This window comes from Marmota monax, unplaced genomic scaffold (assembly GCF_021218885.2).
Source record: "Marmota monax isolate L192 unplaced genomic scaffold, Marmota_monax_Labrador192_F-V1.1 WCK01_AAM20220418_F8-fsc00008, whole genome shotgun sequence".
NCBI classification, from domain to species: Eukaryota; Metazoa; Chordata; class Mammalia; order Rodentia; family Sciuridae; genus Marmota; species Marmota monax.
In genome coordinates, this window is record NW_026694432.1 from 25868196 (window position 1) to 25879540 (window position 11345).

Genomic DNA, 11345 nt, shown 5'->3' on the forward strand with positions numbered 1-11345 from the left:
TCCAATGGAAATAACACAAATCTATTTTTTTTAAATGTATACTTTCATCGTTCAGCAATTCTTGAAAGTGAACACTACAGAAATAAGTGTGAAAAAAAAATCTAATTATACAGTAGGCTAGAGTTATGGCTCAGAGGGAGAGCGCCTGTCCAGCATGCACAAGGCATTGGATTAGATCCTCAGCACCACATAAAAATAAAATAAAGGCATTGTGTCCACCTATAACCTAAATATAAATATTTTTTAAAAATCTAACTATATTGAATTATCTTCTGTACTATCTAGGTAATCAAGAAACTTTAAAAAAAAAGTTATCAATGCAGGAAAAAATAGGTTATGGTTACTGAGTTGGCACCGAGGAGTATTTTCCTTCAAACTTAGGCTCCAAATGACTTTGATGACTTCTGCTAAACAGTATTAAGTGTAATGATAAAATTTGGAAAAGCAGTAACCAGTGTCCTTGGCTCACACATCATCCTTAGAAAGAAAGCGCCCCACTGAAAAGGTGATCACTCCACCTGGAGTCAGTACCTCCAGGACAGGGCCCCAAAGAACATACAGTTACTGTCCCACTCCTGCTCATTAGATCCTTATAAGGTGAAATTCCATGCTAACCCTGGGAGCTGTAGCAGAATTTTGTTAGAGGATGCTGTGCTGTACACAAAAGGCTGAATACTTCCATTTATATGGCATTCTGGAAAAACAAAACTGTGAAATTCAGACAAATCACATGGTGGTTACAAGAGGCTGGGCACTGGGTGCAGGTGTCAGTGACTGGAAAGAGCAAGTGGCACCTTGTGGCAGTGGAACTATTTCACAAGTTGATGGAGGAGGCTGAACGACTTGTCAAAACACAGAATTGTTACCTGAAAAGGGCGGGTTTTGCTACATGTAAATCATCTCTCTATAAACCTGACCTTTTTTCCCCTTAAGCAGTACAGGCTATGATTAATCAATTTACAAGGGAATATACACAGATGCCATATGAAGAAAAGGGTGCTGTAACCTTTATTATGATAATAATCAACAGGGAAACGTAGGCCTGTGTGTGTATATGTACATATATATGTATATGTATATACATACATACACACACAAATTTGTATTGCATGCAGATGTATTTAAAATGGGTTGTAAAAACACCCTGCTATATACCTTCCAATTACATAGGAATGTTTGTTTACAGCTTCGTAGGTGTGTGACACTGGTTACTGCTTTTCCAAATTTTGTCATTACACTTAATACTGTTTAGCAGAAGTCATCAAAGTCATTTATATTAAAATGTTAACAGCGATCATCTCTAGGCAGTGTGACTCTGGGTGAGTTTTATTTATCTTTATGGACTTTTTTGAACTTTCAAAGTTTCCTACAATTAACATGTTTTAATTTTCTAATTAAGAAAAAGTTAGGGGTTGGGGATATACCTCAGTTGGTAGAGTGCTTGCCTTGCATGCACAAAGCCCTGGGTTCGATCCCCAGCACCAAAAACACAGAAATAAGAAAGTAGTAGGAAAGAGAGAAACACAGAAATCACAGGAGCAGTCTTCAGGACCTGAGCTACAAAGTGACAAGAAGCACTCTGAATTTGAGAAGAATAAGAAGAGGGCGGGAGCTGTATACACCCGCAGCCCAAACTTTGATCTTTCATATTCAAGAATGTTTGGTTTGATGGACTATTTGGGAAATGAGGTTAATTTAAGATAGAAAAGGTAAATAAAGGTGAACACCACTTCACAACAGGGGTGGAGGAAAGAAACACTAGTGGCTTAACAACATGCCTGCCCTACCACAGCACACACTTGGCATGTGTTCTAAAACTGTTGTAGAAGAACCACTGAAACCACTATGTACAGCTGAGCAGAACAGAAATCGACCTGACATCCTAGACCCTGAAGTAAGTTCTACTGATCAAAATACACTGCTAGCAATGGCTATTATGATGAATATTATCTTGTTTCCCTCTACCTTCAAAGCACAGATACAAATATGGGAGTGGACAACTTCAAAACCAGAATCTGTACGCACTAATCCTTTAAATTCTCACTTGGATATTTTTAAGTATTTCCACATTAAGTTCTCTGTCCCCAAGTTACCCAATTAACTGACTGCCAAATAACGTTTATAGCATTTTAAAAGATTTCTGAATTGTACTCCAGACTCTATTTGTCCACAGCACAGGGGTCAATTCCAATTACCACAAGATTCTTTGTCTTTGGTTAGGCTAATTGTCCAAGTTTTTATGTATATTCAATGTCACAAGTCAAGCCCCATCTGTTAGAATATCCCCAAAGCTAATTATGTAGATATATTCTTGAACATGTGACCTACCTGCCACAGGGGGGCATTTAGTTGATGAATCACCACATTCAACTGATGATTTCTTGCAAAGGCTACAATTGCATCATTGCCAGCAAAAGTACCAGGCTTTGCCAAACTGGCCACTACATGGAAATAAGAAAGAAAAAGGCAATCTTTATAAAGAAGATATCCAAATGCAAACAAGCTTTGATATTTATTCAGTTCCAAAGAATAAGAAACAAGAGCCCACATCTGCGTAGACCACCAGCTTCATCATAGTCTATGAATTCAGCTGGGTGAACAACATGCAGACTAAGGAGCACTAACCATTCAGTAAAAAGGATCCATTCATTTATTCCTTCAATGAACATAAACTGAGTACTTCCAGTAAACACAACATCAACACAGGGATCACAACAGCTTACACTAAGGAATGTTTATTAAGCAGGTGTCAAGCACTGCTCTAATTGTTTCTCACAGATTACCAATTTCAGTCCTTAAGCCTCTGGAAGAAGTATTACTATTATGCATGCCACTCAAGAGATGAGGAAACTGAGGCATAGAATAGTTAGTAACTGTTCAAGGTCACAGAGTCTGTACAGGGCAAGCAGGATTTCATAAAGGCAGCATGACACTAGGCCACTCTTGGCTACTCCACCTTTGCTCTCAAAGAGTTCACACCTAGTGGGAGCAAACAACCAGAAGACACGCACTACTGATGCCTAAGTGCTTCAGAAAAGGGACGTGTAATGAAGAATATGCCCTTGCCCAAAGAGGGATCTGTCCTTTATTCCAGGCTCCTGCAAGACAACCTCTAAACTTCAGAAGCATCTCTGTTATCCACAGTGGCCCCTAGACCATACCTCCATATCCACCACATGACCTTCCTGAAGACATTCAAAGGGAAATTTCACATCACAAACTAAAAACTCTTTTCATACAAAATGATATTTTAATAGGAAAAATGACACAACTTTTTATACAGCACAAAACCACAAAATGTGCCCCATATACATATATTTAACTTGTAAACTGCTGATTCTCTGATAAACTGTGTCTATCAGATAGACAAAAAAAGATCCCAGAGAGGCTGTCAGAATTTAGAGACTGGCATAAACCACCCACTGGTAGTTTGATACTATATATCTGGTGTCTAATAAATGGATTCTTTCCCAGTGAGGAATGGTTAAGGTCACTGATAGCTTCTACCCAAATGTCCTCTTCCTACTGCCCTATTTCTTGCTAACAGCACAGCCACCAAGCTGTACTAAAGCAGAAACTTCAGAATCACCTTTGTCTCCTCCTTCTCCCCTCTTCATTTCCAGTGAGTCCTGTCAATTATACACAAGCTGGGTCTTAGACCGGATCCTTCTACTCCTTATTCATAGACCCTCCTCTTCCCTCATCCAGTCAATGTGGAGAGCCTACCTCGCTTCCCCTCTGGGCCTCCCTCCCACCCATTCTGTATGGCCTCTGGAGTCCATGATCAACACACAGGAGTGATTCTCTTTCCTGATAAGAGACAGATGTGAGCCCTGAGATGAAAATGCTACGCATAAAACATAAAGGTATCAGCACTTGGCACAGCAGAGCCTCAGTAAATATTTGTTGAAATTAAAGTCTAAAGGTTCATTTTAATTTCTTAAATATATCTGAACCCAAAAGAAATTAATTAAAGTCATTAACTGATCTGCCTCAAAGAAAATAGGTTGTGTTTGAGTGTGAGAAATTAACATGACTTTATTAATTTTTCTGATTACAAAAGTAATGAGAATCTTTAATAACCAAAAAAATACAGAAGATAATCCTGTCATCTCCAGGCAACTAATTTACTAAGCACTAATTTTAATCTTGTTATCTAATCTAATCTTTACAAAAAGGCCTAGAGATAGGTGTTTTGTTGTTTTTATAGAAATGTAAAGAGAATGAGTTCGGAAAAATAAGCACAGCCAAGAAATAACAACCATACAATATCAATGTCTTCCCAGACTTCCTCTGCTGTGTGTGTTCACCTTTTAAAAGGGAACCACTGTTGTCTAGCCAGTTCTTCCCATTCCACTGACAAAAAAAAAAAAAAAAAAAAAAATCAAGAATTTAATAGTACTTTTGTTTGTTTCTTCTTTGGTGGTGCTGGGGATCAAACCCAGGGCTTCATGCATGCTAGGCAAGCACTCTAACACTGACTATACTTTTAGCCTCAATTCCACCATTTTTATTAAGGGCACATACATCTAAATCTATGGATCTCCAATTACCCAGCAAGCTGTCTGTTACACAGCATGCAAATAAGTAGTTGATGAATAAACAAATGCCATAATTGATAGTAGCCAAACCTCTTGGTGGGGAGGGTGGGGGATTCGAATGCACTCAATTACCCAAAGCATCCCTGACTCCTGACGGATCCAGTCCCACAATGAACCTACCATGCTTCTCGAAAGGAATGTCATCTTCCACAAAGGGTTCAAAATCTTCCCGCTGCTTTATCATATAGTCCACAGTCTCCTGTCGGTGCTTGAGATGATTTCGTGAGTGTCCCTCCAACTGATCACCAAGGGCTCTGAACAGGCAATTGCTGTCAAAACAAAAATAATGGTCAAGACCTTTCAAAAATGAACTTAGTTCATTTAAAACAAATGCTGCTTCAGGCCAGCCACCCCTGGAAATCTTTTTTTTTTTTTTTTTTTTTTTAATTTTTATTCTCTAAGGACATTATTTTTTTAAGTTGTAGATGGACACAATACCTTTATTTTTTTTTTATGCGGTGCTGAGGATGGAACCCAGTGCCTCACATGTGCAAGACAAGTGCTCTACCACTGAGCTACTCCCCCAGCACCCCCTGGAAATCTTTCACACACAGATAAGGCAAAGCCTCCAAATTAAAAGGCCAGGATTCTTCCCAAATGCCAGGGACAGAGCCCCAGGACACAGATTCAAACACATTACCTCCTCAAGCAGCAACAAAAAAGAATGTTAGTCCCCACTTGGCAGCTGACCGGCTTGGGGAAGTCATTAAATTTCTCTGGACCTCAGATACTTTAATGAGTGAAGCTGGGGATACCCTGACTACCTGAATACAGGGTGAAGACTCATAGGCCATTCCAGGCCAAAGGGCTAGGAATCCCAGACCCTCTTCCAAATAAGGTCGTATCTACTACCTTTTCTGAACAAAGTTTCACTACAGCTACCCTCTAGGGCATCATTCATTTAATAAAAAGTACCCAAAAGAGAACAATTTGTTAAGAACCCCAATACAAACTGAACACAGTACCCTATAGGAGCGCTAAGAAGTAGAGAAAGCTACAAGAAGGAAGCACTTGGACGACAAGCAGCTATACTATGGAAAGACACTTCCCCCCTTGCCTCCTCACCTCTCAGGGAGCAACATGCCACTGTCACTCCTGCCAAATGAAAACTTAAAACACATTTTTTCCTAAAATTAAAATGCTCGTAATAAATTCTAAGAGTTATCTATATGATCAAATCCTTCAAAGACTCCTAAAATTCCAAACGTATCACAAACACAGAAGCCCAGAAACAAAGAGACTGAAACAAGACAAGCACAGCTGGTGTCCTGAAAGGAATGAAACAGACACTCTACAGCCAGCTACCCAGCGGCAGCCTAACTAGGAGCTCTTCCAGCAAAACAAGGCACTGGTACTCTAGTTCCAAAACACAAACTCACCACTTTCAGAGAATTTCAGACCTACATGTGTAGGAAAGAAAGGCTTTGTTTTTCAACTCAGAAAAGTAAGTTTTCAATAGAAAGTTAAAAGGCAGAAATCTCTTCAACATTTAAGGAATATATTTATATTTTTGGTGGGGAGAGGAGGAGATAGAATTTAAATAAGGGTGATTCTATGAATTAGAAATCGAGAAGTTACATATCCATCTGGGACAAGATTCCAGAAAAGATCGGGATATACAGTTCTAGCTACTAGACTGAGGTGCCTATTGCTAAAATCTAACAATGGCAGTCTTTTCTCAGCCACTGGGAAAAAGGAGACGAATGGCTAAAATGTTTTCCGTTTCAAGCTTTTCTCTCAAGTTTTTCTTAAACCTTTAGCATCTGTCACCACTAATCTATCCCTGAATTTAGTTTAAGAGGTATTATTTAACATGAAATTATATATATGTTGTTATGTTTTTTAATGTATAAGTGCATTACAGTTATACATATAGTGGAGTTAATTTTGCCATATTCCTAAATGCATATAACATACATTTTCTCCATTACAATTCCCAGTTCCCAGTACTTCCTTTCTCCCTCCCCTCCCCTCCCACTGGTCCCCTTCCTATGCTCTATTGATCTTCCTTCTATTTATTTTTCAATTGGTGCATCATAGTTATATATAAAATTGGAATAGATGGCAATATATTCCTACATGCACACAGCATGATTTCTTCATTCCTCAGTTCTTCACCTTTCCCGCCCCTCTCACCCAATTACTTACGTTTAATACATCAAAATTCACAATATTCTATACAGAGTAACATGCTTACTAAGAACTTTTATTAACATGGGCAAATGTCCTCCTTATAAGCCCAGACAGCAAGTATAAAACTGTTCATATTGCATGAGCACTAACACCATCATCTGAACACTGCACACAGAAACACATGCAGAAAGGTACTCAAAGAAAAAACACTGAAGCCACCACCTAAATAGCTCTTACAATGTGCCAAGGGCAGTTGTGAATACTTGACCTGTACTAAATGTACTTAGTCCTCAAATTCTAAAAGATAGCTATTACTATTATCCCTCAAGGGTAAATTGCCCAAGGTCACAAAACTAGTAGGTGGTAGACCCAGGACTCAAACCCAGGCAACTCTGCTTTCAGTCTGCACTCTCTCCTAAAGGTCAACACTAAAAAGTTAGCCATCATCATTCCTAGATAGGAGTGATTGTTAAATTTATTTAATCTACTTTTCATTTACCAAACTTTCTTTGAGCCCAGTAAAAATAAGTCAGGAGGGCTGGGGCTGGGGCTCAGTGGTAGAGCGCTCGCCTAGCACATGTGAGGCCCTGGGTTCGATCCCCAGCACCACATAAACATAAATACAATATATCAAAAAAAAAAAACAAGTCAGGATAGAATAAAACCACTTGCTTTCCTGACAGGATTACAAAGCAGTGACACAGGAAACACGACAAACACTACAGGGCCTGGACTCCCTCAGGGAACCCAGCAAGAGCACCTGAGATGCTGAGAAGACAGCAGCAATGCCCAAAGGACCTCTAGGAGATCCAGCTGCTTCCGGAGTCCACACACCCATAATCACACCACAGCTGAGCTTCTCAGTCTCCACACTAGGGACATTTAGGGAGTCCTTTGTCGTGAGGACTGTCCTTTGCATTATAGGACACCTGGGAGCATCTATGGCCTCTAGCACACCACTACCTCCCACCCCACCAGTTATGGCAACCAAAAATGTCTCCAGACAGTGCCAAATATCCCCTGGGAGGTAAAATCATCCCTGCTTGAGAACCATTGTGCTTTAGGGATACAAGTAAGGTCTTGCACTGAATTCCCAAAACAACCAATTACAGAACACCACAAGTACCAAGCTGCCAACAAGGAATCCGCCTACAGTAAGATGTAGCACCTTAGGCTACTCACACTGAGATCAGACCAGAATGGAGAGAAAAGGGAAGACCCTCAACTATTTTCTTAGAGCAGAAAACTTTGTTTTATTTTATCCTAAGGGTACATTAAAAAAAAAAAAAAATCTGACACTTTCCATCCATCACACACACAGAACCCTACACTATCCACTGCAACATAGACTGACATCACCATATCAACAGACCACAACCCAAAGAGGGCTGAACCAGTTCAGCTCTGCTACCCCAGTGAAGAACTGGTGAACCAGAGGGGTTAGCTTCATGGAGCCCACACAAGAGTAAATCTCATTTTAACTAATAATGACCAAAGAACAGGGAAGACCTGAGCATTCTGGTTAAGCTAGCCTCTGTGCCCGCACTGCCCTAACTTCCAACTTTTTATTCTATACTCCTGCTGTGCTACACAACTTATAGATGTCTCAAAAACAATGTGTTCCTGGGCCTTTGCAGATACTACTCAACCTGGAATGTTCTGCTGGGATATTCCTATGGGCCCTTCATGATTCAATCAGGTCAGAGGATGACTTCTTGAGAGGCTTCTAGTAGTGTAGCCTATGAACCGAAAAGACCTTCCTGACCACTTCAGGGAGTGTTAACCATTTCCTTCTCAAAAATACCACTACAGTCAGTCACTGTTATTAAGAATATATCAAGGGCCAGCATGGTGGTGCACGCCTGTAATCCCGTTACTCAGGAGCCTGAGACAGGAGGATTTTGAGTTCAAAGCCAGCCTCAGCAAAAGCAAGGCACTAAGCAACTCAGTGAGACCCTGTCTCTAAAAAAATTACAAAATAGGGGTGGGGATGTGGTTCAATGGTCAAGTGTCCTGAATTCAGGCCACCGTACCCCTCTACTGGGAAAAAAAAAGAATATATCAAACCATAAATATGTATACTGTAATTATATCGTATCACCTATTCTCAAAGTGTGGCCCAAGAAACTGGGAAGTGAGAAGGTCTTCTGAGACCCTTTCAAGATAACAGTGAGTTAAAAAAACGTAACATGTTATCAATTACCTTCTTCATTTTCACTGTCTCACAAGTGTACAGTGGAGTTTTCCAGAGGCTACCAAGTATATGAGTTGATCACTCCCACATTAGGTATGGAAAGCTGAATAGCTAGTGGAATGTGTGTTTGTATATTCCTATGTTTCAAGAATTTGTTTTACTCTCCAATATAGAAAATACTGACAGCTATAACTCAAATAAACAACAGCTCTTGGGTTCCCCTGTAATTTTTAAGACTACAAAGAGGTCCTAAGACCAAATACTTGAGACCCAGTGCCGTACGCTTCTCCTTACTAGGCTATGAACTCCTGATGTACCATCATACATGTCATCAATCTGTCACCAGTATCTTACTCAATGCTCATTAGAGTAAGTGGGGAAGTATGCTCTCTCTGGGGGAGACAGAGAAGAGGTAGTATCCTCAAAGTTTCCCAAAAACCATATGAAAGCCCACTCAAGATTTCTAGCTCCCTGTACTGATTCCTATTCATGAGCAACTTTGTTAAGCACTTGTTTCCAGCACCCTGAGGTAGAGAATACCATACCCACTATAACAAACAATCCAATTATTTGCAAGGAATGGCCCCACACCAATTCCAACATATTCAACTGGCCTTTTGGTTTATAAAGCAGTGTGCTTATGCATGGTCTATTAGGGTACCCTATGAACTTTTAGTGTAACCTCTAAACTTTTCTCATTCTCTCAGCAAACAGGTGCTGAATCCCTTCTGTGTCAGACACTGTGCTAGGTGTGATGAATAAATGTGATCAAGCTGTAATTGTGACTTAAGCAAAAACACCAAGGCCAGAGGGTGTGGCCAACTCTTTGTGAACAGAGAGAAATCCAATTTGCCCAAAGCAGTGAAGGAAAGGTGGGAAAGGTAAATTAAGGACAGTTTATTATCAGCATTGACCAACAAACTGCAATGTAATATGAGATCATGAAAACACCTTTTCACAATTTCTAGCTAAGGAGACTCTGTGAGGTCTCTAGCTTCACCCTGTTCTTCCCTCTGCCCAAAATGACAGCTCATTTGAAGGGATGAAAAAAAAATGGAGCCAGGCTATCCCGGTTTTTGCCTCTTGCAGTGACACCCTCAGCAAACAGGCCTCCTTTTCTCTACCCCTGCAATGGGGATGCTGTTCTCCTCCCACTCTATCTTATCATCTTCCCCCTTCCATCCAGGCTCCTAGATCCCTATCTCCTTCCCTTCCTCCATTCTCTCCCTCGGGCCAGAATATTATCCTGTGTTCCTTAAAGTCCTGAACGTGGATTCCTGTCCAAGCCCATGCAAGCTCGGGTAAGCACGTCTGCTAACAGGAGAAACTGAGGCCCATGGACTAAGATACAGAATCTGCCTTCAGCTGGGTGAACAGTAGGTTCCAAGTGCAGACGGGGGCCACCGCCAGCAGCAAGGGCCACAGGAGGCAAAGCACTACACCCAGGGGCTGACGCCTCTTCCTATCTGTCTCCTCTCATTGTGACCGCTCCACCTCGTTCCTTCAGGTCTCGGCTTAGACGTCACCTGTCGGAAAGGCCTTCCCGGCCCCCAGTCCGCCGTGAGTTAGCTCCAGGGCTCTCACGCGGGGCCCTCTTTCTAGTTCCCTCGCAGCGTGGGCCACGCCTGGGAGCCTGGGGTCGCCACGTGCGCCCCGGGGAGGGGGCCTGAGCCGCCCTCGCTGCCACCGGACCCGCGCCCTCGCGCCGGTGCTGGCTCGCGGGAGGCGCCCGGGACGCCCCAAGGAAGGGAAGGACGGGAGCGGCGACGGCGGCCAGACCCGACCCGGCGCGTCCCCGGCGCCGCCTCCCGCGCTCCCGGCCCGCCTCACCCGTCCCCCGGCACCTCCCGCAGCTTCAGCCCCAGGGCCTGCAGCTGGTTGGCGAAGCTGACGAACTCCTCCTCGCAGCCGCCGCCGCCGCCGGGCTCCGGCCGGTTCCGCCGCTCCTTGGCCAGGGCCCGGCGCGCCGCCCGCTCGTCCCGCTTACGCTCGGCCTCGGCTTTCCGGCTGCCGCTGCCCGGCCGGCTTCTCGCCACCTGCTTACGGGACATGACCCCGGCCCGCGGCCCGCGGCCCGCAGCGGCGCGAGGGAAAGCCGCAGGACCGCCAGGCGGCCGCCTAAGAGAAGGGGCACGGGCGACCGAGCCCGGCGACAGCGACGAGCCCACGACGCTTGCGCGGGCGCCGGACACCCCGGTCACGTGAGGGAATCCCCGCCCCCTTCTCTGGGGCTCCGCAGGCAGGCGCCATAGAGAGACCCTTGGAGGGCTAGAGAGGCACTCACCTTGGTTTGTTCTACTCCGCCCCCTAGTGGTGGGTGGTACTCGGTGAGGAGCAGGCCTAACCAGAGCGCAAGGAGCCCTAAAAGATCAAGGACAAGACAACGTTTGTAGAATAAGGGGAGATGAGAGCAGCGG

At 43.2% G+C, this 11345-nt stretch overlaps 1 protein-coding gene across 3 annotated transcripts in view; it reads right to left on the minus strand.

Moving 5' to 3' along the window:
- Otud3 (OTU deubiquitinase 3) overlaps nucleotides 1-11063 on the minus strand; it is a 35388-nt gene extending 24325 nt beyond the window's left edge. For 2 of the 3 annotated variants that reach the window (XR_009224375.1, XM_058571097.1), the window contains exons 1-3: nucleotides 10759-11063; nucleotides 4722-4870; nucleotides 2329-2441 (exon numbers count right to left, since the gene is read on the minus strand). Coding sequence is in view for 2 of the 3 variants with exons in the window: in XM_058571097.1 (XP_058427080.1) it covers nucleotides 2329-2441; nucleotides 4722-4870; nucleotides 10759-10979 (483 nt within the window). In the remaining variant the exon portion in view is untranslated. The remainder of the gene's footprint in view (nucleotides 1-2328; nucleotides 2442-4721; nucleotides 4871-10758) is intronic. The other variant, XM_046469111.2, reaches the window with a different exon arrangement.
- Nucleotides 11064-11345: the final 282 nt, after the last annotated feature.